The following is a 25,411-nucleotide window of genomic DNA, read 5'->3' on the forward strand; positions in this document are numbered from 1 at the left end:
TAAACTGAAAAATCGCCTGAAGCATAATGTTCAATATATCAACGTGATATCAAAGCTCTGTTTACTGAATCGTCTTATTAATTAGAAAAATCTAAATTAGGAGCAACGATATAAGATAGGGATAATTTATGCAACAGGACACGCCTGACCCCCTGCTGAAAGCTTCTTTCTTCTACAGAAATGAACCCAAAACACACACACACACACACACACACACACACACACACACACACACACACACACACACACACACACACACACACACACACACACACACACACACACACACCTCAGAAGACATCGCGCATAAGTTACATAAACAACGGAGCAGACCCACGCCCTTTAAAAAGCCTAAATTTTAAATAACCTAACGTACTTACAAAACATAGCCTATTTATAGTGTCCAAAAACTACACTGACATACATGTTAATATTTAAGTAAAATAGTACGTAAGCGCCTTACTTTTTTTCACTAGGAATACATTTGCATTAGGTAGGTTAGGAACCGGTTATTCTTGTAGTACCTGCACTGCGCCGTTAGATTTCTACGCATGCGCAGCCTCACCTCACCTGGCGGTTTCCTTGTTTTAGGGAACACGAACTGTGGATAACAGTTGATCAGTTTGCGGCGAAAAGTTCTCCTTAAAGCAATAAGACGAGCACAAACTATTTGCTAGGTTTTCCCAACCATGCCTCGAGCATTCCTGGTCAAAAAAGTGAACTTCTCTGCTGGAAGAAGAAGCTGGAGTGAGGTTCCGGATTCGGCTCGCGGGGACGTGTATATACCTGGTGAGTGTGCCGTACATGTACGTGTGTCACTATTTATTACTCGGTGTATAAGTATGTTATTACATAAGAATTTCGTTTTGACAACGGCATTGCTGGAAATGCTCACCTTACAAATGCAGGTGAATACATAAAAAGAGTTTCTCGTTATTATCTTTATACATCATTTGTAATGTTATGACGAGGGCTTTTCTCTGTCAGTATTTTCTAAAATCCATTATTGTTCTTTTCATTATATATATTTTAAGTGTATTATAGCCTTTGACACTTGTGTGACTCTAAATTCTGCATATTTTGTTAAATGTAAGCTTATTGGTCTATAATTTATTTTTGTTTAAATTAAAACTGCATATAAAATCTTTAAAAATCTGCATAAATTACTTTTTCAGTTTGAATTAAGTAAAATTTCATATTATCTCAAATCAGTTTCAAAATCTAAATTTTCTGAGAAACAAGACCTCTTATCTTTTGAATATGTTTTGCTAACCAAGCAAACGTATCTTGTTTAAAGATTCTTTTGACATTTGCACAATAAACCAATAACAAAATACTAAAATACAGAAAAATAACACGTTTGCAGTGTGATCAGAAGGTACAAAATAGTTTTTAATCTTGGCACTAAACATATTTTTTCTAAATTCTCAAAATTACTTTGAGAAAACTGAGAAAATATACAAAGAAACTTATTTTACTTTTTTTGGTCTTAAATGGGTATTAAAAAGTCTTATATTTACTTAAATATAACTTTATTTAAAAACTTTATTTTTTAAATTAAAGATACTTAAGTTCAATGATTTGGTTAAATTTAAAACAGCGCAATTTGTTTGAAGCTAGGAAGAAATTACTTTCGAAAATGCATAATTTTTTTTTTTAAGAAAGCCAATGGTGGATATAATCTGAGATTAACATTTTAAGAGGTTAAAAACAAGGACAACTTTAAAAAAAAATGTGTGTATGCTTGTATGTGGTGTGAAATTATGCAACAGTCTAGAACAGATTCTTAAATTATGTCAATATATCAATCAATTAAAAAAGTTGTATATATATATATATATATATATATATATATATATATATATATATATATATATATATATATATATTAAAGGAATATAATGGTGAATAGAGGTGATTGAAAAAGAATAAAATGTGAAAGGTATGATCAAATTTCAATTAATGGCTGTTTGCAGCACTATGCAGGGCTCAACAATAAGGACTGCCCGATGGCCCGGGGCCAGCGTGTGAGATGCTCGGGACAGTAGACAGGATCGTTACTGGCCCGATTGGGCCACTAATGCCCTGTCACTATTAGTTTAATTTGCCTGTGACTAGTCAATTGCGTGCAAATACAGACAGAATACAGAAACCGTTTGTGTTTTTAAGCCTTCAAATGCTACCTTCTCGGTTCCTCTTATCTGATTGGATGTTGTGAGCATGTTATTTTTTTTCATAACAACCAGTACAGCTAAGAGACAGCAACATGGCGGCAACATCGAGTGATGATGATAAACGAAAACATTTGTGTATAACGTCTTGGAACCAGACTTTTACGAGAGTACACCACGACTAAAAAAAATGAAGTGATGTTTTGTACAGTTTGCCGTTAGTATGGCAGGTCAGTCATCTTTTGTTTTGCAAAAAAATACCTGCACATTTTGCTACTTTTGTTTGCAAAACACTTTATTAACATTTAAAAAAAAAATTTAAATTCTAGATTTACAAACATTTTGACATTTTTTTATTTATGGCTAAGAAATAGCTATTAACTTTTTTTGGTGGGGCCAGTGACAATATTGGCAGGGCAAGTAAAAATCTGAACCACTGGTCCGATTGGGCCAGTAGAAAACAATCCTTAGTGTTGAACCCTGTTATGTATTCTTTTGGGTCTATGTTATAAAATGTAAATGCACAAATGGAATCAAACATATAATATATCAAAGATGACACAAGGATAAAATATATCTCGTATGTCTCTTGTAAAAACAAGCGATAAGTAAAAGAGAAATAAGTGAAGTAATAGACGCATGATGTGTGTGGTAATGGGTTGGAAAAATTGTAAGCTTGTGCTTCACCATGTTGAATTATTATTTTTTTTTTGGTAAAGAATTTTTGTGTATGATATTTTTGTTCAAAATAAGTAAATCAAATCAAACAACTTTCAGAATCTCTATTTGTGTATTGTTATTTCATTACAAGTCTATTCTTAATAAATATTGTTTGGCATTTAATAATACTAATTTAGAAATTATTTAAGTATCAAAGAGTACTTAAGTGCATCATCCAGTCAGAATGTGTTGATCTTGCTCTTCTCCAACTACTCTCTGCTTTTTCTGCTCACTATAGAGTGCCTTTTTCCACCATATGTACATGATGTCTCTGAGGGAAGCATTGCAGAATCCTCCTGCCTCACAGCTGCACAGAAAAACAGCACATTTCTACATGTTCAGTCACATGTCCCATCAGCACAGCTGCCATCCTTTGCTGCACAGGGTCAACCTGGTAATCACGATCCAGAATGTTGCATTAGGACCCAAAGTGTGCCTTACATGCGCTCAAAGATAAAGGTGAGTGGATAGTATATTCCTGCGTTGACTCATGTGAATGTTTTTGTGCTGAATCTGCTTGTTGAGTCAGATATCACACATCAAAGTTTCTGGTTTTAAACTAATTGCTCTATCATATGCCAAAAGAGAACAACAAATAAAATATATTCATATTATGCTGTAATGCTATTGGTAATCATGATCTTCTTTATGTGTATCTGAGATGGTCAGACAGTGATTCATCTTTTATAAATCCTCAAACTATCAGTGTTTTAGAGGCAGCAAAGTAAAGAAATGTTATTGACCGCCATAATTTCTGTTTAAAGGGATATTTAACACCAAAATACAATGTACTTATCATTTACTCACCCTCAAGAGGTTCCAAACCTTTATGTTCCTTTCTTTTTTGAACACAAAAGTTAGATATTCTGAAGAATTTTGGAAACCGGTAACCATTGACGTCATTAGTAGGAAAAACAATTATTATGGAAGTAAGTGGTTACCAGTTTCCAACATTTTTCAAAATATCTTCTTTGGTGTTCAACAGAAGAAAGAAAGTTAAACAGGTTTGCAATGAGTTAAGGCTTAGTAACACTGAGAGAAGTTTTATTTTTGGGTGAACTGTCCCTTTAACTTGTCTAATCAGTGGTCATAAATGGCTATTGATATTTTCTCAAATCAAATGAGTAAGGGCTTAGACCCCAATAAAGTATTCCATATGTCCAATCTTAACAAACAGATTAACATCTCTTTTTACTGTTTCAGGTAACTACAGGTAATATGCCATCTCATCAACCTGCCAGCCCAGAAAATGCAAGGAAAATAGTGGATATTCCACCCGCTGATTCAGGATTATCCTGTCAAGTGTGCCAGAAGACGTTCACCACAGCACGCATGCTGAAACGCCATCTAAAATGCCACAGCGAAACAAAAAAATACTCTTGTGAGCACTGTGGAAAAGGATTTAATGATACTTTTGATCTGAAGAGGCATGTTCGCACTCATACAGGTATGTTTATGTTTATAACAATGCATCCACCTTTGCGGTGCATGACCACTGCATTTCAAATTATGGGTTACTCTTCCTTTTTGGGGATTTTCCATTTAAAAAAAAAGAAACGAATCATTTTGAAAATTACGCTAAAGAATCGCTGTAACATTTACAGTATTACTGGCAAGTTTGGCTACCAGTAATACTGTAAAACTACAGCACAATTTTAATTGTTAATTTATAGTGCACTTGTACATTTTTCAGTATTACTGGCAACCAAAGTTGTCCGTAAAACTGTAAATATTACAGCATTTTTTTTACAGTGTAAGATTTTGCTATAATTAATCCATATAGTAAAATCCGACTCTGTAAATATCTGAAAATAACGTTGCAGTTGGTGCTAATAATTAGTAATTTAATATTTAATAATAGTAATTAATAATTTCCTAAAGTACAGTAATATACATGTCCATAATACTGCTGTTATGAGTTTGTGGAGTTTTCATGTTCTTCAAAAAGTCATTTATTAATGCGAATAAGTTTGCTTTAAATGCTCAATAGATGAACTGTAAGGGGATGAATGCCAATGCATTGTACACTTGTGAAACCCTTCACTGATTAGTTACAGTTTAACAGAATTTTCTCACATAATTTATGCAAAGCATCATGGGACATAGAAAGAAGGGGATATGTCAGTGCTAAATAATATACAATGTTTCCTTTAGGATGTTTTACAGCTGTGGCGGCAGGGCTTTTTACACAGATGCACCAACTACCTGTGGTGTTATTTCAATGACAAATGTCTTGAGCGCAGTATTACAAATCGAGATCGCATTTATGTTATACGAGCATACGAATCTCTTTGCTTGCCCGCCGTTTTCCTCTGTCCGTTCACAACATTTATTGCACGGCCTCAAATATATACTCTGCTCAATTGCAGATTTTCTTATGTGATCTCAAATAAACGCTACTAAAGTGCAATTTCGTGCATTTATGTAACAAGTATGTCTCCAACATTTATTAGATTTGTTTTTAATATTTATGAATGTCTCCAATAGACCTACAGAGTGGCATTGATGTGTCCTAAAGTAAAGTGAAACAGCCATAAACTCCATCAAATAAAGTCATTGTATGCAGAACCATAGACCTTATCTATAAATAAAGAATAATCATGGAAACTGTGTTCATCATAACTGTTAGCTACATCGTGTTTGCTAGCCTCACGCATCACATAACCCTGTCAGAAAAGTTAGCTGCTATAATTCCCTTACATTTTAATACATTTAAGTGTGATTATAAGCCGCTATAAAAAACAGCAACAACTGAAGGTTGTTCAACTTTGAATGAGAAGCTGCAATGTAGCTGTGGCAGGAATGTATTTTGGTGTGCCGCCCCGCCATGGAAGAATGAATATAGCGAAAATATGATATAGCACAAATATAAAAAAATATTTAAAGATGATTCCTTGGATTTACAATTTATTTTTTAATTTAAGTAGTAGTAAACAATTTATTTGGGCTGAATTCTAACAAATAAATTAAGCTGAACATTAAAGGTAATTTGTTTAAATTCAATTCAACATACTGTTGGCAACAATTTTGCAGAAATCATTGTTCTCATTGTACTGTCCTATCCCAATAAAGGCATATATGGCCAAAAAAAAAGAAAACAAAAACAGGATATTGACCTCATTTATTCACATGAGAAAGAATGGAACGTAATAGTTTTGAGACTTACGCTCTCATTTCATTCCAATGAATTTTTGCCATAAAATAACTTATTATGCTGCAAAATGTTTTTTTTATTCATTCATTTATTTTCCTTTGGCTTAGTCCCTTTATTCATCAGGGTCTGCCACAGCGGAATGAACCGCCAACTTATCCAGCATATGTTTTACACAGCGGATGCCCCTCCAGTTGCAACCCAGTACTGAGAAACACTTATACACTCTCACATACACTACAGCCAATTTAGTGTACCAAATTCAGCTATAGTGCATGTCTTTGGACTATGGGGGAAACCAGAGAACAAACACCAGAGAACAAAACGGCACAGACGGGACTCGAACCAGTGACCTTCTTGCTGTGAGGCGTCAGTGCTAACCACTGAGCCACCGTGTCGCCAATCCTTTTTTACTATATTATTTTCATTTTCATAAACTGCCATAAATACACTTGTTTATAGAGCAAGTAGTTTGACTGTGTTATTCCTAATCCCCATAGAGAAATGAATCAGAAGTCCTTAACGAACAGAGCTTACATACACATTGCAGAATGAGGTGATTACAAAAGTTTAAATATAAATTTGCCTCTATTCATTTTTGTCTTTTCTCTCAACAGGTGTGAGGCCTTATAAGTGCACCATGTGTGCTAAAGCCTTCACTCAGCGCTGCTCTTTAGAGGCTCACCTGAAGAAGATCCACGCCGTCACTCAACAGTACGCCTTCAAAGAGCGAAGAGACAAACTCTATGTGTGTGAGGAGTGTGGTTTGACTGCGCAGACGCGGGAGAGTCTGCAGAATCACCTTCAAGCTCAACATCCACACAGACTAATAACCACAAAAACTAACCAAAAACTGGCTTATGGTGAGGAAGGAAACACGTCACCTGAAAGTCCTCAAACACAATGCTGAGTCAAAATAGAAGATGGGGTTACTGATAAAGTAAAGCTATTCATTTTGTTCTAGTTGAAATGCACTTTTGTACAATCAGTCATTTTACACTACAATGTCTGTAAACTAGCAGTTTCCTGTAGCTCTAGATTCATTTTTTTTACTTTAGAAATGCAATATGGGAGCTCTGCTTTGACAAATTTGATTATTGATATTAGTTATTGATATTTGTAATACTTTGAAACAATTATCTAGGTTGTTCATGTAAATTAAAGTACAAAATTGTACAATAAGCTGTCAGAACTTATGTTATTATGGGTTTTTTTTTTATTTATATAATTTAAAATATTTTTGTATGTTTTTATATGTTTTTATATCCAAACATACATCTTTATATAGTTTCAGACTAATAAAACATCATTAAGTTATTATAAGTTTAAAATCCAAAATTGTCAGAACTGAAATCAAGCTCCCATATAATCTAAATAAAGGGAAAACACCCATGGATCATGAGCAACTGTTAATTAACAGATATGTTTTACAGTGTATAGGCGGAAACAAATAGGAACTTTTTGAAATTAAGAAAATCATTCTGAAGTTCTGTGTCACAAATTATGCATGAGCAGTAAAATATTATTTCTGTTGTGGGGTAAAATATAGCACAAAATGTAACTTTTTGGACATTTAATTGCATTACTGCATTCTATTTAATTAAAATTGATATCAAATGCAGTTTGTTGAACATACAGTGCTTTTTCAACATAAGAGGGGTTAAAATACATTGGTATAAGCAATTTCAGAATTATTTATGCTTTCTTTGAATTATGATTCATCATATTTTAAACCATCATATTTGATTGTCAAAAAAAGTCTGACAAAAAAGAAAAGGTCATTAAAGTGTCTATAATACAATTGTTTCCATTTTTTTCTAACAGAGATTCCTATAACAATATAGATTGTGTCTGTGTGTATATATATATATAAATATATATATATATATATATATATATATATATATATATATATATATATATATATATATATATATATATATATATATATATATATATATATTAGTACACCCCTCACAAATCTTTATTTTTAATTAATATATTTTTATAGAAAATTATATTTGTGCATATACATTAGATTAGTCAGTTCTGAAGCCAAATCTGGAGCTTATCTAACAAAATAACTTACAATAACTGTCCAAAAACTACTACAGCCAAATTTATGTTATAGGAAAATATTAAATACAAATTTTAAAAAGAGGAAAAATATGTGAAGCAAAAATGAAAAAAATAATAGTTGAAAATTTGTAGGTTGTAATTTTTTTTGCAATATTTTGCTTACATTTAATTGTATTATCTTTCAATTTCTTAATATGTTTGGTGACTAAAATATTATTTGAATAAATAAATCTGTTTTGTTTATACACCAAAATACATTGCCTTTATTCTCTGAGAAATGGATAAAAATATTCATTTTCAAAATGGGGTGTGCTCAGTTATGCTGAGCACGGAAAATCCTGATGAGAAATGCAAGTTAAGGATTTACAACTTTAAATTACGTTGTAATTATTTCATAATACCTGTTTGTTTTAAGAAAAAAAAAATCACTAATATTATATGTCAAGCAAATGTTTGGGACAATTACAGACATTCATTTTGATTCATTAGTTACAATTTCGTGCAGTGTCATGAAAATAAATAAGATTAAAATAGTAAAATTTTCAATAAGACCACACCAATATTACACACAGACATACATACATTACACTACCTGACAAAAGTCTTTCACTAATCCCATTTGTAAGAGCAACGAATAATAACTTCACTTCTAATTAATTGATTGGAAGAGTGTCAGAAGGAAGATTTTTCGATAAATCATCTATTGAACTGCATCCCAATCTTCACAAATACTGCAGAAGACCTACTGGAACCCGAATGGACACAAGATTCACACAAAAATCAGTCAAGTTTGATGAAGGAAAAATCATGGTTTGGGGTAACATTCAGTATGGTAGTTGTGCGAGAGATCTGCAGAGTGGATGGCAACATTAACAGCCTGAGGTATCAAGACATTTGTGCTGCCCTTTACATTACAAACCACAGTAGAGGGCAAATCCTTTTCTCATACTTCAGCCTAGTCAAATTTCCTAAAATCAAAGAAGGTCAAGTTGCTCAAGGATTGGCCAGCCCAGTAACCAGAGATGAACATTGTTGAGTATGTCTGGGGTAAGATAAAGAGGAAGCTTTTAAGATGCAGTCCTCTAATCTCATGGTCATACAAAATATAATTCTTTTACCGCTGCAGCATGACTCTATATTCTATACTGTAAATTATTTCTGTTAAGTGACAAGACTTTTATCTTAGCAAAGTCAGACCTTACTGTCCTAATTAAATAATTAAAAATCAAGGCATGATCATATTTTATTTTAGTTAAATGGGTGTAATCTAGATGCATTTGCCTTTCATATAAGCCACTCCTGATACCACATGATCAAGAAGTCAAGTTAATATTTGTTGTTCCTAAAACTTGGATAGGCGACAAGACTTTTGTCAGGAAGTGTATATTATTAAACTTCTGCACCACTTACATGTTCATATCTGTGTTTATTATAAGTTTATTATAGAGAGTGTTACATATTACTCATTATATACAAAATTTTTTTATGGTTTTTAAACCAATATTACAATAATATCCAATATATCCAATAATAAATAATAAATAAAATAAAACAATAGCTAAATTGTATGTTTAGATAAGATTTTGGAAAACTTAATACGTAATAGCCCAACTTACATGTCACTGAACTGGGGGACATTTTATATGCAGGTTATCATAACTAAGCGTGTTAATGTTCCTACCCTATATTCACCTGCAGTGTATTGTCCTACTGCAGCTTCAAACTGCACCATACACATATTTCTGACAATAAAATAATCAAGAAGAAAATGAAACCACCAAGCATTAACCCAAATTCACAACAGTAACTGCACGAGCACGCGCTGCGAGCGGCTTGGTATGAACTGCCCAATTATTAGGATTTGAAGGCGCGTTTAAGGGTGACGTCAGAGTGAAGTCCGCAAGGAGACCGACCGTTCGTTAAGGTGAAAGGAGGCTGTGGAGGAAAACAAGAGATGCCCGTGAAGGAGATATTCGGATGCGGATATTCGGATATTTCGACAATTCAGATATCCTTCAGTCAAACGCAGATAATATAAAGAAAGATCAGTCTCGCTTGAAGTGACTACGACACACAGCGTGATTCGCAGCCGTCGAGAGAAACGCAGAATATGATGCACGCGCCGCCGCTCAGCCATCGCTCCGTCTCGAGCTTTTATTACGCGATTGCTGAGGGGAAACCGAGCGCAACAGTTACCCGTTATTCGTGATCACCGCCCGGACTAGAATCCAGAAGACTGGGATTATGTGATGCGATAACCTCTGCTGAGGGAAAAGGACGCTTTTCTGGTGATGCTGGTGTGTAGTGAATGTCGCCACCATAGAGACGCGGTGGCTCGCGCTGCTGATGGGGTGAAGTAGGTGACTGAGGGTCCTGACGGCGGACCGCAGAGCTATTTTTCATCCTGGACGGTGTGTGCCGTGATAATACATGTTAGTGAAAGATGCAAGGGGTGACGGTGACGGGAGAAGCGCCCACATTGACTGGGGGCGGAAGGGAGGAGGTAAGGCGTGAAAATGTTGGTAAATAACATGAGTTCCTGCTATTAAGAAGGTATATGGGTTAAATGTGTACAAGGTAAAATAATTCAAAGAAAACACGGTTCACATTTTTACAATTAATTTATTATAGATTCAGCGTTTCATATATAATGATTTCAATATTGCATGAATTGTGCATTTTGCATTCATGTAATTGTAAATACTGTCAAAAAAAAAACGAAAGAAAAATATGTTATCTTGGACACAGACGAGTGTTGAATGGAAAGAAATGAATCAAAACAGGATTTATTTTAGGCCCACTAAAAGTGAGTGATGTCAGAATACTAAAATGTTTTGATAAATAATCAAAGCTAACTAAAAATAAAGCCATTTTATTGAACTCCATATTAAAAACTTTAACACTATCAACCTTAGAGTCTTTTGGCTTATTGTTGGGGAGAAATATGTAATTTATAAAAATGCTATATATAAATTATAATAATAAACAAGCATATAGCAGTAATATGCATGTTGAGCTGTGGAACCAAACAACAGTGCTTCTAAAAAATTTTTATTAATTAATTAATACTGCATTTATGGTCATTTTGAGGTGAAGAAACTACATGCAGCAGAGATAATCACTCCCTGAGAGTCTCCTTTTGAAATACTTCCATTAGCGTGCATTGACTGTGCCTTGTGCTTAAATTTGTGGTGTGTTAAGTTTTTCCGCTTGGCCTGTACTTGCTTTAGATACTGGATATTTGATTGGATATTTAGATATTTGATATTGAATCATGATGGGAATTGCCTGTTAATTAAGGCGAGGGGCTTTTAACCTGTCTTTATGCTGTGTTGTCATAGAAACCATGAAAGCCTGTGGATAAAATGCATCCCATTACCTCACTCTTTTTCCAGATGCTCTGATAGTGTGAATGGTATAGTGCATCTAATGCACAGACGCTTGACCAAATGGGTTCCTGTAGCCCTCTGAATGTAGCAATAGTAAGCAGACTGTTTTATGATAAAGAATAACAATTTCAGAGAATCTAATTTGCAAATGGCTTATTATTGTTTCAGCATAATAAAGTGAATTGAAGAACTTATTTTAAATGGATGCTTTATCCAGAAATGAGATTCAGTCATCATTCACTCAGCCTTTAAAACTAAGAGCCTCTTTCTTCTGTTAAACACAAAAGAAGATAACTTGAAGAAAGCTAAAAGACTTTCATAGTTGTTTTTCCATGTGGAGGTCCATGGTTACATATTTTCAGCTTTTTTCAAAATATCTTCTTTAATGTTCCAAACAAAAACACTTTGGAACCACTTGACGGTGAGTAAAAAGCAAGTACAGTTTTGTTTTTGGATAAACTATACCTTAAAGCGCCAAAATGCTTAATATACCTTAAACATTTGCATTAAAATCTTAATATTTAAAGTAACATCCAACATCCAACCTTTTTATTGCATTTAAGGTCATTTATGATGCAAAAAGATTTGTTAGAGGATTAAAAATGTGGTCCTTTAATCAATTTACCCTTGTAATTGACATTTAACATTTTATTCTATTTTCTATTATATATTTTCATTTAAATAAATGTAGGTCCCCGTAAAAGCTTTATAATTTCATATCCATTATATATATATATATATATATATATATATATATATATATATATATATATATATATATATATATATATATATATATATATATATATATATATATATTTGAAGTCAGAATTATAAGCCCCTTTGAATTTTTTTATTTTTTTATATTTCCCAAATAATGTTTAACAGATTGAGGAAATTTTCTCAGTATGTCTGAATGTCTAATAATATTTGTTCTTCTGGTAAAAGTCTTATTTGTTTTATTTTGGCTAGAATAAAAGCAGTTTTTAATTTTTTTAAAACCATTTTAAGGTCAAAATTATTATTAGCCCCTTTATGCTATATATATATATATATATATATATATATATATATATATATATATATATATATATATATATATATATATATATATATATATTACAGAATAACCTTCCTAATTACCCTAACCTGCCTAGTTAACCTAATTAACTTAATTAATTATTATTTACTGTCATCATGGCAAAGATAAAATAAATCAGTTATCAGAGATGCAATATTAAAACTATTTTGTTTAGAAATGTGTTGGAAAAAAATCTTCTCTCAGTTAAAAAGAAATTGGGTAAAAAAATAAACAGCAGGGTAAATAATTAAGGGTTGCTAATAATTCTGACTTCAACTATATATATGTCTACTCCATATCTACACTTTTCACAACATTTTTTTAATGCAACCAGTGAGGGGCAACATGGTGGCTCAGTGGTTAGCACTGTCGCCTCAAAGCAAGGAGGTCGCTGGTTCAATCTTGGCTGGGTCAGTTGGCATTTCTGTGTCGAGTTTGCATCATCTCACTGTGTCTCATCAACTCGGTTTCCCCACAAGTCCAAAGACATGCGCTATAGGTGAATTGGTTAAGCTAAATTGACCATAGTGTATGTGTGTGCAAGACTGTGAATAGGTGTTTCCCAGTGTTGTGTTGCGGCTGGAAGGCCATTCGCTGAATAAAACATATGCTAGATAAGTTGCTGGTTCATTCCACTGTGGCGACCCCTAATTAATAAAAGGACTAAGCCGAAAAATGAATGAATGAATGAAAATATATATATACTATCCCCCACCTCCCCCGTATTTATGCATATACATCTATTTCGTAAGAAACTTTGGGTAAAATCACCTGCCAGGTGATTAAAGGTGAATGTAAAATGTTTAAATCACTAAAAGAAAATTGTTCTCTTAAAGGAACTCAACTTTTTCATCTATAAAAAAGCTTTATTTTTGGAACCTCTGTTTTTAAGAGCGTATAAAAACAGATTCATTCCGGTATTCTGATTTTCCTCATTGTTTTTCAGACTCGCTGTGCTTTTTTCACTTTGACTTTTCCCACCTGGCTCACAACGTTTATCTGTGATAACTGGAGGTCAAGTCTCAGTGGGGTATTCAGTATTTTCTAGACGGTTATTCACCCAGTGTGTAGTTCATTAAAGAAAATCCAATAATTAACCCACACACTTCTCTGGCAGCACAAACTGTGCCCTGCGTTATTTTAAATGTGACAATACGCACCTTCACTCTCGTCTTTCTCTCACTCACACCCTCAGTTGCTGAGTTTACCCCCATATACTGTTACAGACCGATCGATAGACTCAGAGACAGAGTGGGGGATGGGGTTTTTTGTAATCATTATTGAGTTTTCATAATGTTTGTGCTACACTGTCACTTACAAATGTATCGATACTTTTAGCTGTTGCTATTTCGGTTTAGTGACAGCTCTTCTCAGTTTACAATGTCTGGCATTGAGCTGCTCTCCTCAGCTTTGTGGATAAACACATCTCTTTAAGAAAAATCAGTGCTCGTCTGGTCTGATAGAAACAGATGTTTATGCTGGCAAGGCAATCGAGGCTTTAAGAGGCCACTCATTGCATCCTGGGTTAATTTATGACTATCCTGTTCTCCTCTACTCTTTACCATAATTGGTTTATCCTCACGCCCCTAACACTTAACTAGTCTCTCTTGTGTACTAGCCATACACCTATTAGCATGCCTTTTAGCCCTGTGCATTTCAGTCTCAATATCATTTGTTCAGACTGAATATTTTATGAGCCCAATGTCCTCCATCTCAAAATATGCACTCACAATTAGAAATGAAAGGGAAGCCTCTACCAGGATAGGAATCGTAAAGAGTTTAATTATTTAAGCTCCGATTTCAGTTCATTAATTATTCTGTGACAGATAAATGGTGACATAGTTTTGTTTGTGTGTGTGTTTGTGTATGTATTAATTTGTGTGTGAGTGTATGTATATATATATATATTCATTCATGTAATCAGGCGAACAAATAGTCTGTGAATGTAACACTACAACCCCCCCCCCACACACACACACAATGTATCTTAAATAATTGCAATACACTCTTAGATCCATCCATCCAACCATCCATCCATCCATCCATCCATCCATCCATCCATCCATCCATCCATCCATCCATCCATCCATCCTTTCTAACAATTAGTAAAATAGCTATGTGTTCTAGTGTGATGAGGCTGATATTTACACAAACAAAGCAGCGCTTGCTTACCATTTTGAATGTCATTGTTATAAAGTTGTTTATTTTTCTAATTGACTCATGTTATATGTGTGTATTGGAATATTTAACCAGACAGACGTACATTTCAGACAGCCTTCTGTAGGTGCAGATTTACTCACATCACTTTTACTTTTACTTTTGTGCACTCACACGTTCACATAACTGAACATCCAATAAACACCCAACACGATGAATCGAGTGAATGGCTGTGATTTTAGATGGAACAACCCAAAAACTCGCCCTACAGATAATCACCAGATGTTACAGTTTGAGTGAGTCTATGGGTTTAGCTCATTTCTTGAAACAGAAATTACATTCTCAAAATTCTAAGATCATTTGGCAAAACAGTGTTACAGTTTAGCACAACACTATAGCTCACTTGAAAAAGCTCATACCTTTCCCAAAACAGTTCACTCATGTGTCAAAACTAAATTTCCTTCTCATTTAAACAGTCAGTGCCCCTAAAATGCTTCGTCCCTTTAGCATTGTGTAAGCACTGCAAGTCAAAATGATTTGTCATTATAGCACAGGACCACTAAAATATCCCTCATGTCCACCTTACAGTCTTAGCCCAGTCCTTCATTGACAATGGTTACTGTACTGTTTTTGTCTAGCTAACTGAATACAATTGTGTATAAAACTAAGAAAAAGAAATACGATTTTAGGGTAAGAGTAGCCTCCCAGGTTTGACGTCACACATATCACTCATACTGCCAAGCAAAGCGTAACTCCTTTTTGTAATGATCAACCACACACAATTTTACTTCCATATATCAGAGCAAAAAGAAAAAATTGCTGTAATAAATTGTAATCAAATGTTCCAAGGATTCACCTACTGTATGGTATGCATGGTAATATGGTCTTGACTAATTTTGGCAATTGAACGAGCTATTGTGCATGTAATGACATATACAATGAAATGACGCTGACACATTTCGGAGAGAACAACCATTAGACTGAGAATTAACAAACAGTTTAGATCAACTATATCGATTCACTTGGAAATTGTGTTAAATGTAGGCTATCTGTACTTAATCATTTGCAAAGATGTAATGAGACATTTGCAATTTGATGAAATCAATGAGAAATTCAATTCTGTTGTGAACAATTGCTAAGTGGTTTGGAGGTTTGTTCATGTTGTTTTTAGAATGTAATTTCTGTTTCAAGAAATGAGGCAAACCAGTGGAAAAAAACTGTAAATATAAATGTGTGTGTGTGTGTGTGTGTGTGTGTGTGTGTGTGTGTGTGTGTGTGTGTGTGTTACGGCCCTGACTGGTTAAGAATCTTAAATTCTTGAGTAAGGGCTACTTTACACTTCTGCGTTGAGTGATCGGCGTGACCCACAGTGCTTGCCTTGTGCGTAGTCTTGCGTTTATACTTCCGTGGGCTGTTTGTCTTGCTCTGAAATAACTCTTCCGAAACGCTAGCTGGCAGTATGTGTTTTGTTTTTTCTGAATGCTACCTTGTACAAGTAGCTCAAACTTGCTCATTTAGAGGCAGGAACCAGCGGATGTGTAACAACAATAATCATAAGGTAACTACAAAACAACAGTTTTTATCTAGAATTTTTATTAATTTTATTTTATTTATTACAGGACTCAACACTTGTAAAAAATTGCTCCAACAGGTTCGTGCGACTCATGGTCCTAGCTACCAATCACACCAATCACAGAGCTTGCGCTATGGGCGCTATATGCGACGAGGTGTAGTTTCTTTTCTTGAAAGATGTGTATCAGCGTCAGCCACTTTACGTTATACATTAAAGCAATTTAGAAACAAATAACAAGTTACAATACATGACAGCAGCAGGAATTCAAATAATAAAAGTAATGAATTCAAATTCAAAGCTCTGATGTTTGCCTACAAAGTGACTTCTGGCCTTGCTCCTTCTTATCTGCGCTCACTTCTGCAGATCTATGTGCCCTCCAGAAACTTGCGTTCTGTGAATGAACGTCGCCTCGTGCTTCCATCCCAAAGAGGGAAGAAATCACTTTCGCGAACGCTCACGCTCAATCTGCCCAGTTGGTGGAATGAACTCCCTAACTGCATCAGAACAGCAGAGTCACTCTCTACTTTCAAGAAACGACTAAAAACTCAACTATTTAGTCTCCACTACACTTCCTAATCTGCAATTGCCTCTCTGAATATCACACTAACTGTACCCCAAAAAAAAAACAAAAAAAAAACAAAACACTTATACTACTAATACTTCCCTTCTTAGACTTTACAGACCTGAACCTTGCCTATAGCACTTTGTTGCTCTTAGTTGTGTAAATTGCTTCCTTGTCCTCATTTGTAAGTCGCTTTGGATAAAAGCGTCTGCTAAATGACTAAATGTAAATGTAATAAAAATACCAATAACAAATAAATAAAATGACATACACGTTTTCAAATAGAGCTGGGCATAAGTGAAGGTGCCTTCCTGATCAGTTCATTTTCAATGTGTCCAAATACAAAGTAACAGATGTCCATATTTGTGTAAAAAGATCCAGTTTAAATTGAAGTTGGGCAGTCTTACATTTCATTCTGGTGATGGATTCCAGTCTTTTTTTTTTATCCACTGAGCTATTGTTGGAGAGTGTGGCTTTATTGAATTAATCGTTATAGTTTTTATTGTACTTTATTAAAGTATGGGTTGTATATTTCTCTGTTTTTATTATATACACCCTGGTCTATCTCTTCCACCAAGAAAAACAAAGAAGTAAAAGGCAGATCTTTATGCATAATTGTCATAATCTCGTGTTAAGGAATCGCCATTGAAAAGAACTGGCTCCTGAAAGCCAATGTTCTGTAATTGAATATATTGTTTTCACTGTATATACAATAGCACTGCCACAGCACCTGTGAATAGTGGTGCAGTATTTTAATATATGGTATTGTGCTATATTAATAAACAGTTAATATGGTATTAACTGTTTTAAATATAGCTAGATCTGCATTTCACGTCCTAGATTATACACTACTAGTAAGTATAAGGGGAAAAAACAAACAGTCACTTGCTTTCACTCTCTTATCCACAGTCCCAAGAGGGAAAATAATGCACTGACTCATACACCTGTGCAGGAAAACACACTGTTGGGCTTGATTTTATGATTCTTCCAAATCTATACGTACCTCTCTTGTAAAAAGCATTGAAAGGCACAAATGATATGACTCGAGACTTTCTTGGGTCATCTAAATAATTTAACTTATAAGATTGACTCTGAAATAGCAGGATAAGTTTATCCACTATTTATACATCACTGCTTATTTGTTTTATGCAGGTGTCCTAATCACAGCCTGAAGAAATGAATCTCGCTGAATATTATTCACATCTCTTAGGACACATTTTCTTGTGGTTCAACACTTGCTTCTCTTTCTCCCACCGCTCTTTGGTGTTGTGCAGCAAAAACATCTAGCGATTAATTATTCAGTTGTGATGATGTTGTCTATTTTGTTTAAATGGTAATAACACTTCATAACTCAATGTATTATGACAGACAAAGCATCCCAGCAAGCATTTTTGGTTTTTAAAAGATATCTAATAGGCATCTAAACATAGTCAATTTGACTAAAACAAGGCTAAATTTGGTCTGTCAGTGAAAATCTAATAGACGTCTAAGTATAGGCCAAAAGTAGACTAGTCATCAAATAAACTAAACATATAAAGTTTGTCTAATCTGTCTATTTGACAACTAGTGTAGTTTTTTGCTATTCTTAGATGTCTATTAGATTTTCACTGACGGCTCAAGTTTAGCCTTGTTTTAGCCAAGCTGTCTACATTTAGATGTCTATTAAACACCAAAGTGTTTAATGGGATGCAGTAAATATTCATTAAAATACTGCCTATCATATATTATCATATTTCCTGCATCAAGTCACCATTATTAAAAACATATGTAGATATTAGCTTGTGCACATTGTAATGCTCACTGCTGACCCTAATGGATTCTATCTCTCCCATCCCAGTTTGCTCTCTTGTCCTTGTAAAAGGAACAATTAAACTCCTGCCAAGAGGAGCACAGCCTCTATGCCACGCTTGGGCTACAGCCTGCTTTTAGTGCTGCAGTTTCTCACAGCAAGGGCATTGCTCGTACTATTAACTGATTTATGTGTGTAAGTGTATGTGTGTGAGAGAGTGAGAGAGAGAGGGATTGTGCATGTGATGTTGTTAGGGAAGAGACAGCAGGAAACAGGACAACGATAGGATGAACACAAAAAATATTGCAGACCAACAGTAGACAGTGTAATATTATTGCGACATACCTGTATGGTGCTGTGTGGCTTTTTTCTGGTTTGGAATCTGTTCATCTTTGCCCATATGGCCTCTATACCTCAAGCCACCACTGGAGTCAGAATAGGCGATAGAGATCCATATGCATTTAGTCGAGATGATGCACTCAGTGATGTCTAAAAGCTTCTACACTTCCCCTCCACATTCATACAGAGCGTTTTAAAAGGAGACATGGTTTGGGTTACGAGCAGCCAGGAAATGTATTCAGCCCTCAGGAGAATGATCTATTACTGAGTTCTCTCTGCTGCATGTCAGAGTGGATAGAGCAGACCATGCTTCACTCAGCTGTGCAATTGTAATACAAATGAAAAATAATTTAAAACAGGGGTTCAAACTAGAGTACAGGGACCCCCAGGAGAACGCAATGGGTCTTAGTGGGTCCATGGGAAACAATGGTAACTGCAATTCTAAAAATACAGTTATAATTTTGGAGAGGGTTTGTTACCCCCAATCAGATTTGGGGTTAATCAAAAAGTGCAAAAATCCTCATCTTAAATGTATCTGATGTGTTAATTTCATTATCTGCCAGAATTCATTTTTATATTTCCTTTTTTTTCTTCCCTGTCCCTCTTACTCCCCCACCAATCATGCTTCCCATTGCTTTCTTTTGGCTCTGTCATCTCTTCATTGCCATTCTGCCTGACACCCCCAACTCATCTCTTTTTGAACTCTGCCCCATTCAATTTCCTGTCCATCTGTACAACCCTCTGTCCCCCTTTCTTCCTATATTTCCTCCCTATTCCCACCTACAGCAGCGTCCCCTCAAGCAGTCCCTGAGTGGCTCGCTGTGCCGAGAGTCCCACTGGAAGTGCCTGCTGCTCACCTTGCTCATGTATGGCTGCTTTGGCACACTAGGCTGGTGCTCTCTTTACCGCATCACAGTAATGGCTTCTGATGACCAAGGCCCTGCATACTTCTACGGGGACCGAGCCAGACTCTACCATGACAGCCCGTGTTCTAACGGCTACGTCTATATACCTGTAGCATTCCTGGCCATGCTGTACATCGTATACTTGGTGGAGTGCTGGCACTGCTACTCTAAAACAGCTAACCTTGCTAAGGTTGAGATCACAGAGGTTTATGACAGGATACAGCGGTTACAACAAGCCACTCCCTGCATCTGGTGGAAAGCCATCAGCTACCATTACGTGCGGCGTACCAGACAGGTCACGCGCTACCGAAATGGAGATGCCTATACAACAACGCAGGTGTACCATGAAAGGGTCAACACGCACGCATCGAGCTCTGAGTTTGATTACTCAAGACTTGGGGTTAAAGATGTTTCAAAGGAGCTGCAGGGTCTGCTGGAGCATCCCGTCACCCGTTTGCGCTTTACCAAGTGTTTCAGCTTTGCCAGCGCCCGTGCTGAGACTGCCTACCTCACGCAACGAGCACGCTTCTTTGGAGACAACGAAGGTCTGGATGACTATATGGAAGCACGAGAGGGTATGCACTTAAAAAATGTTGACTTTCGAGAACATATGCTAGCATTCCCTGACCCTTTACACCCACCCTGGTACACCCGTCGTTGGGTATACTGGTTGGCCTCAACTTTCCTGCTATCGTGGCCTCTTCGTGTAATTGCAGAGTATCGCACAGCATATGTCCACTACCACGTAGAGAAACTGTTTGGTGAGAATGAGGATGCAAATGACAATGATAATACAGAGACAGGGAACTACTGTACAGGCTTTGAACATGGCACCGGAGGTCCCACCCTTCGAGTCATATCACGGGTCAACACGGTGGATATGACCGAACTGGAATGGCACATTCGTTGTAACCAGCATATGGTGCCTAGTTACTCAGAGGCCTTGCTTATGGATTTGGACATGAACACAAATACACCGTTAACAGTTGCAATGGCTGCACGAATGCGACGCAATTCTAGCTACCTACTACAGAGCTGCCCCAGGTGCCGGCGATCAACAAGCAGCTCCTCTCTCCCTTCATGGGTTAGAGGGAATGTGGCTGCAGGGACAAACTCATTCCCAATTAGGCCTGGTGGCAGGCTGTCCCTTAGTCGCAGCGGTTTCTCTCTTGGCCGCTTGCATACCACAAGAAGCCGCCACCCTTGCCTGTTCCACTCAAGAAGCCTTGGAGGTGGGATGGGTAGCCGGATGGAAGAAGGGGGTGGGGGTTTCCTTGGTCTTGGGTTTAGAGTGCCAGATGAGGAAAGGAGGGGTGTGTTAGAGAGTGAAGGGCTAGAAGATGAAGATGTAGAGGAGAGAAGCCAGGAACAAGTGGAGGAGAGAGAAAATGTAGAGACCAGGGAGGACAATAGAGACAGGCCACCCACCTACCAAGATGCTCTGTACCTTCCGGTTTTAATCATTCATGGGGAAGAGAGCTGTCATGGGGGGCATGGGATTGACACAGGATAAAAGAAGAAGTGTGATTTAAAGAAGAATATTTGAAGTGACTTTTGAAAAGCAGAGGCAGACTACCATCAGGGTACAGACAATAGACTGGCAGATTGTGAAGTCAGGAAAGAGATGGGAGTTTTGAACTGAATCAAGATTCAAAAGTTGAACCCAAAGTGTCTCTTGTGTAACACACCTAAAAAAATTTGTTCATGAATGTATGGAACAGGACTATTCAATCTTGCACCTAGGGGGTCAATGTCCTGCTGAGTGTAGCTCCATCAGCTCAAACACAATAGTCTGGAAGTTTCTACAAACCTGTGAAAGGAAAGTGTGCAACCTTTAGCCAAACAAAAGCATAAATGATTTGCACGAAGGAGACCTAAGACCATTATGTGAATGGCTACAAGGCGCTTCATGTGATCCAATTTAGCCTTTGCTTTTTTTTCAATGGTAAGTAATACAGACTCTCTTATTGTTCAATAGCAAGATAATCTCTTGTTTCTAGTCAGTCTGTAGCCTTTGATTAGCAGGTTCAAGTGTATTTTAATTAAGGTTGGAACTTAACTCTGCAAGACAGTGGCCCTCCAGGATCAGGTTTGGACATCGCTGGTGTAGAATGTAGTAGGGATTAAAATGAAAATACTTTGGTCAAGTCAAATCCATGTTGATATGGATTGACCCTAAATAAATACATGTAGTACATACCTAGTAGAAAATACTAATAGGCATGGAACATCAGTGTCCTATATCAATCTTAACATTGTATTATTGATATCTCTGACTTATCATGTCCATGGCAAACTAAAAGATCAGTGTGTCCTCCTTTTGACCATGAGAATAATGTATTTTACATGAAAAGCTGGGCGTCTGCAACCTGCATTTAACATTGCAAAGCAGTTTTTGCAACTCCACAATAACGTGAAAAAAAGCCCATGCTAGTGTAGTATTGTAAATCCATTTGTCAACAACATGCAAGTAACTTACGGAAAAAGGGGAGTCGGATGTGAACTGCATTCACAGAAATCAATATTAAGATTGACTATTAAAGGAGATCTGATAGAAACAAATGGTTCTCAGGGGGGAAATTAAAAACTAAATAAAATCAGGTAAAAATAAATCTAATAAAAAAAGGGGTGGTAAAAGATCAATGAGTGAATGTAGGCTGGTGAATCGTAATCCCTCACTGTTTGACACTGTGCTTTAATCCACTGCCCTGGCTAATGACTTCTTTTAATCTCTTGTCCCTTTTAATTGCCTGGTAGAAGCACAGTGCTTATGAGTTTACTTATCTCTGCCTTAGAGGTTTCTTATGTCAGCCTCATGTCTACTGCAGCCAACAGAAAGTAGATCTGTTCAGCAGCAACTCAATGTATTCATTTTAGTGTTTGTGCATATATTCTTTTTTCCATCACTTTCCATTGACTTCTATTGTTTTATACTGAGGTGATGATATTTTATAACCCTTTCCCTTAAAATGAACTAACCACAGAGATGTTTTTTGCATTTTTAGATTTTCATGAACACTAAGTACATTTGTTTTGATTTCAGTTTTTACTATTCTTGTAGGGATGTCTCTTCATACATTTGTAGGCCTGCTCATTCATCCCTCTCTAGACTGTTAGAATGTAAAAAAAAACTGGATTAAGCTTGTTTCAGTTTAATGCAACTGTTGTTAATAGATGAACTAGACAACACAACATATGAATAGTGAAACATTCCACAGCCTCATGTAGTCACATTGGTGATATGCACATAGAAGAGTGAACAAGCATAAAAATACATGCGTAGGTCAGCACAAGCACAACGCGTCACCTACTTTACAAACAGTGCAGGGATTGAGTTAAAATAAGTCGTCCTTGGAATCACTGAAAGAACGAATGTATAAACACAACCTTGCACATGGAGAGGATGTTAATAGGAAAAAAAGGTGAAGTTCAATGCTAAGAGCACACACTAAGAGCATCCCTGTATTGTTTGTAGGATTTCTACTAAATAAATTATTGATAATATTTCAACAACACTAGCATATCTTTCAGCGATGAGGAAATGACTACAGTGGCCATGACCATGATGCTCTTATTAATAAAGTCAAACCATAAACAACAATGTGTTTACTGACTGCTTTATTGTACTGACTTGCAACTACAGATGAACAACACAGAAGCTAATATATCCATTCGCTTCTTCGTATATCATCACAAGGGTGTTTTTAGCATAGTTGGTTGGTAAAGTTACTTACAAATTAAGATTTGTTTTTTGTGTACTGCTATTAGTATACTAGGCTAAAAATTGGACAGTCTATTTATCACTTAAAGAAAACATATAAGTTAAAAAATTACTGAGTATACTAAAAAGTTTACTTTCATATGTTAAAACAGCTGCAAATATTTAACCTGTGAATCACCAACATGTCTTTAAATTCAATTGTGGTTGCTGAGAAAACTAAACATTGCAAAGTAATTGTGTATTTTAGAGGTTTTCAACTGTTTCACTCTTTGTAATCTAAAAACGTGGGCCAGTTTAGTCTCAAGTAGTATTGAAATAGTACACTTACAAGTGCACAACTAGCACTGGCAATTGAAATGACGTAAACTTACCTATATAAAGTATACTTACAATTAGGGCTGCACAATATATTTTTATGATTTTTATGGTTTTACATATGGTATAAGAAATAACAAGGAAAGATAAATGCATTTACAAATGTAAAATAACACTTTATTGTAAAAGTAATTAAATACAACTAATCTTTGTTTATACTACAAACCTATTTTCCAACTTTTTATTTAAAATGTGTATAAGGTCACATGCCTTAAAAACACATGCAAATTATGAACTTTCACTCTATTGTTACATTTGGTGTGGGTAAATTAAGTGATTTTAATCCTGACAGCATTTCAAATTACACTCTCAGAAAAAAAGGTACAGTGAAGGTACAATTTTATTCCTAGAGGGAACAAAATATATAATTGTACCTTTAAAGGTCCCATATTGGTCCTTAGGGTACAATTTTGTACTCAAATGGGCTATAAAGGTACAAATGTCCAGATTTAGGTTTGAAAGGTACATTTTTGTACCTTTTATAGCACATTTGGATACAAAATTGTACCGTAAAGGACCAATTTGGAACCTTTAAAGGTACAATTATATATTTTGTTTCCCTAAAGGAACAAAATTGCACCCTCAGCTCATGATAAGATCAAGACACTATATAACACTAATTTAAATGCATTAATACTAAACATTAATACTAAAATACATAATTTATAAATATAATAAATAAATAAATTGATTTAATTAAATATTTTTTATAATTAAAATTTTTTCATGTATTTAAATTAAAAAAATTCTCAAAATCGTTAATAATTTAATTTATAATTGAATGTAATTTTAATCATAAAAAAAATAAATACTGGTCTTTGCTTACTGTTTAAGACCCTATAGTATATGGGATGTAGAATAGGTGCTTAAAAAAAAAAAAAAAAAAAAAAGTACCGATTGGCCGATTCACGCGAGTTGGCAGTGTTGATTGTTAGAGAAGCTACGAATCGGAGGATACTCGTGGTAAAATAGAGAACAGAAAGGACAACCTTAAGTCTTGGGGAGACGCAATGGATGATGAATCGGATGATGACAATCAGGAAACTGAATTCCATGAAGTACGATATAATAAAAGAAAAAAAGGAAACAACATGGGTGATGAGTCTGAATATGAGCAGGCGTGTTCAGGCGGAAATAAGGAGACGGGACGAAGGGTAGTGACAGTTAATGAGGAAAGAGAAATTAAAATCTTAGTAACTTTTGTCAAGCAGTCAGAACAATATGTGCATCCTGTTAAACTATCAAAAGCAATAGAAAAAGAAATAGGATCAGTAAAAGGGGCAACATGTCTAAGTAATGGTAGAGTTTTGATTAAATGTAAAGACGAAATGCAAAAAACAAAGATAATGAAACTAAAAACATTGGCTGGTGATAAAATAAACTGTATTGAAGTAGGGTC

At 35.5% G+C, this 25,411-nt stretch overlaps 3 protein-coding genes across 3 annotated transcripts in view; 2 read left to right on the plus strand and 1 right to left on the minus strand.

The window, feature by feature from the left end:
- The first annotated feature begins 568 nt into the window (after positions 1–568).
- ovol1b (ovo-like zinc finger 1b) lies at positions 569–7,839 on the plus strand. The gene is made up of 4 exons (XM_003200839.7): positions 569–789; positions 3,130–3,350; positions 4,095–4,338; positions 6,660–7,839. The coding sequence occupies exons 1-4, from the start codon at positions 690–692 to the stop codon at positions 6,950–6,952; spliced, it is 858 nt and encodes a 285-aa protein (XP_003200887.2). The 5' UTR covers positions 569–689; the 3' UTR covers positions 6,953–7,839.
- The window catches only part of phkg1b (phosphorylase kinase, gamma 1b (muscle)), a 58,652-nt gene continuing 36,124 nt past the window's right edge, over positions 2,884–25,411 (minus strand). Inside the window, exon 12 of the mRNA XM_073934651.1 lies at positions 2,884–3,198. Coding sequence (XP_073790752.1) covers positions 3,193–3,198 — 6 coding nt within the window. The 3' untranslated portion in view covers positions 2,884–3,192. The remainder of the gene's footprint in view (positions 3,199–25,411) is intronic.
- On the plus strand, positions 10,009–23,517 carry tmem151a (transmembrane protein 151A). Its single transcript, XM_005161277.5, has 2 exons — positions 10,009–10,624; positions 19,798–23,517. The coding sequence occupies exons 1-2, from the start codon at positions 10,565–10,567 to the stop codon at positions 21,427–21,429; spliced, it is 1,692 nt and encodes a 563-aa protein (XP_005161334.1). The 5' UTR covers positions 10,009–10,564; the 3' UTR covers positions 21,430–23,517.

This window comes from Danio rerio, chromosome 21 (genome assembly GCF_049306965.1).
Source record: "Danio rerio strain Tuebingen ecotype United States chromosome 21, GRCz12tu, whole genome shotgun sequence".
Classification (NCBI taxonomy): Eukaryota; Metazoa; Chordata; class Actinopteri; order Cypriniformes; family Danionidae; genus Danio; species Danio rerio.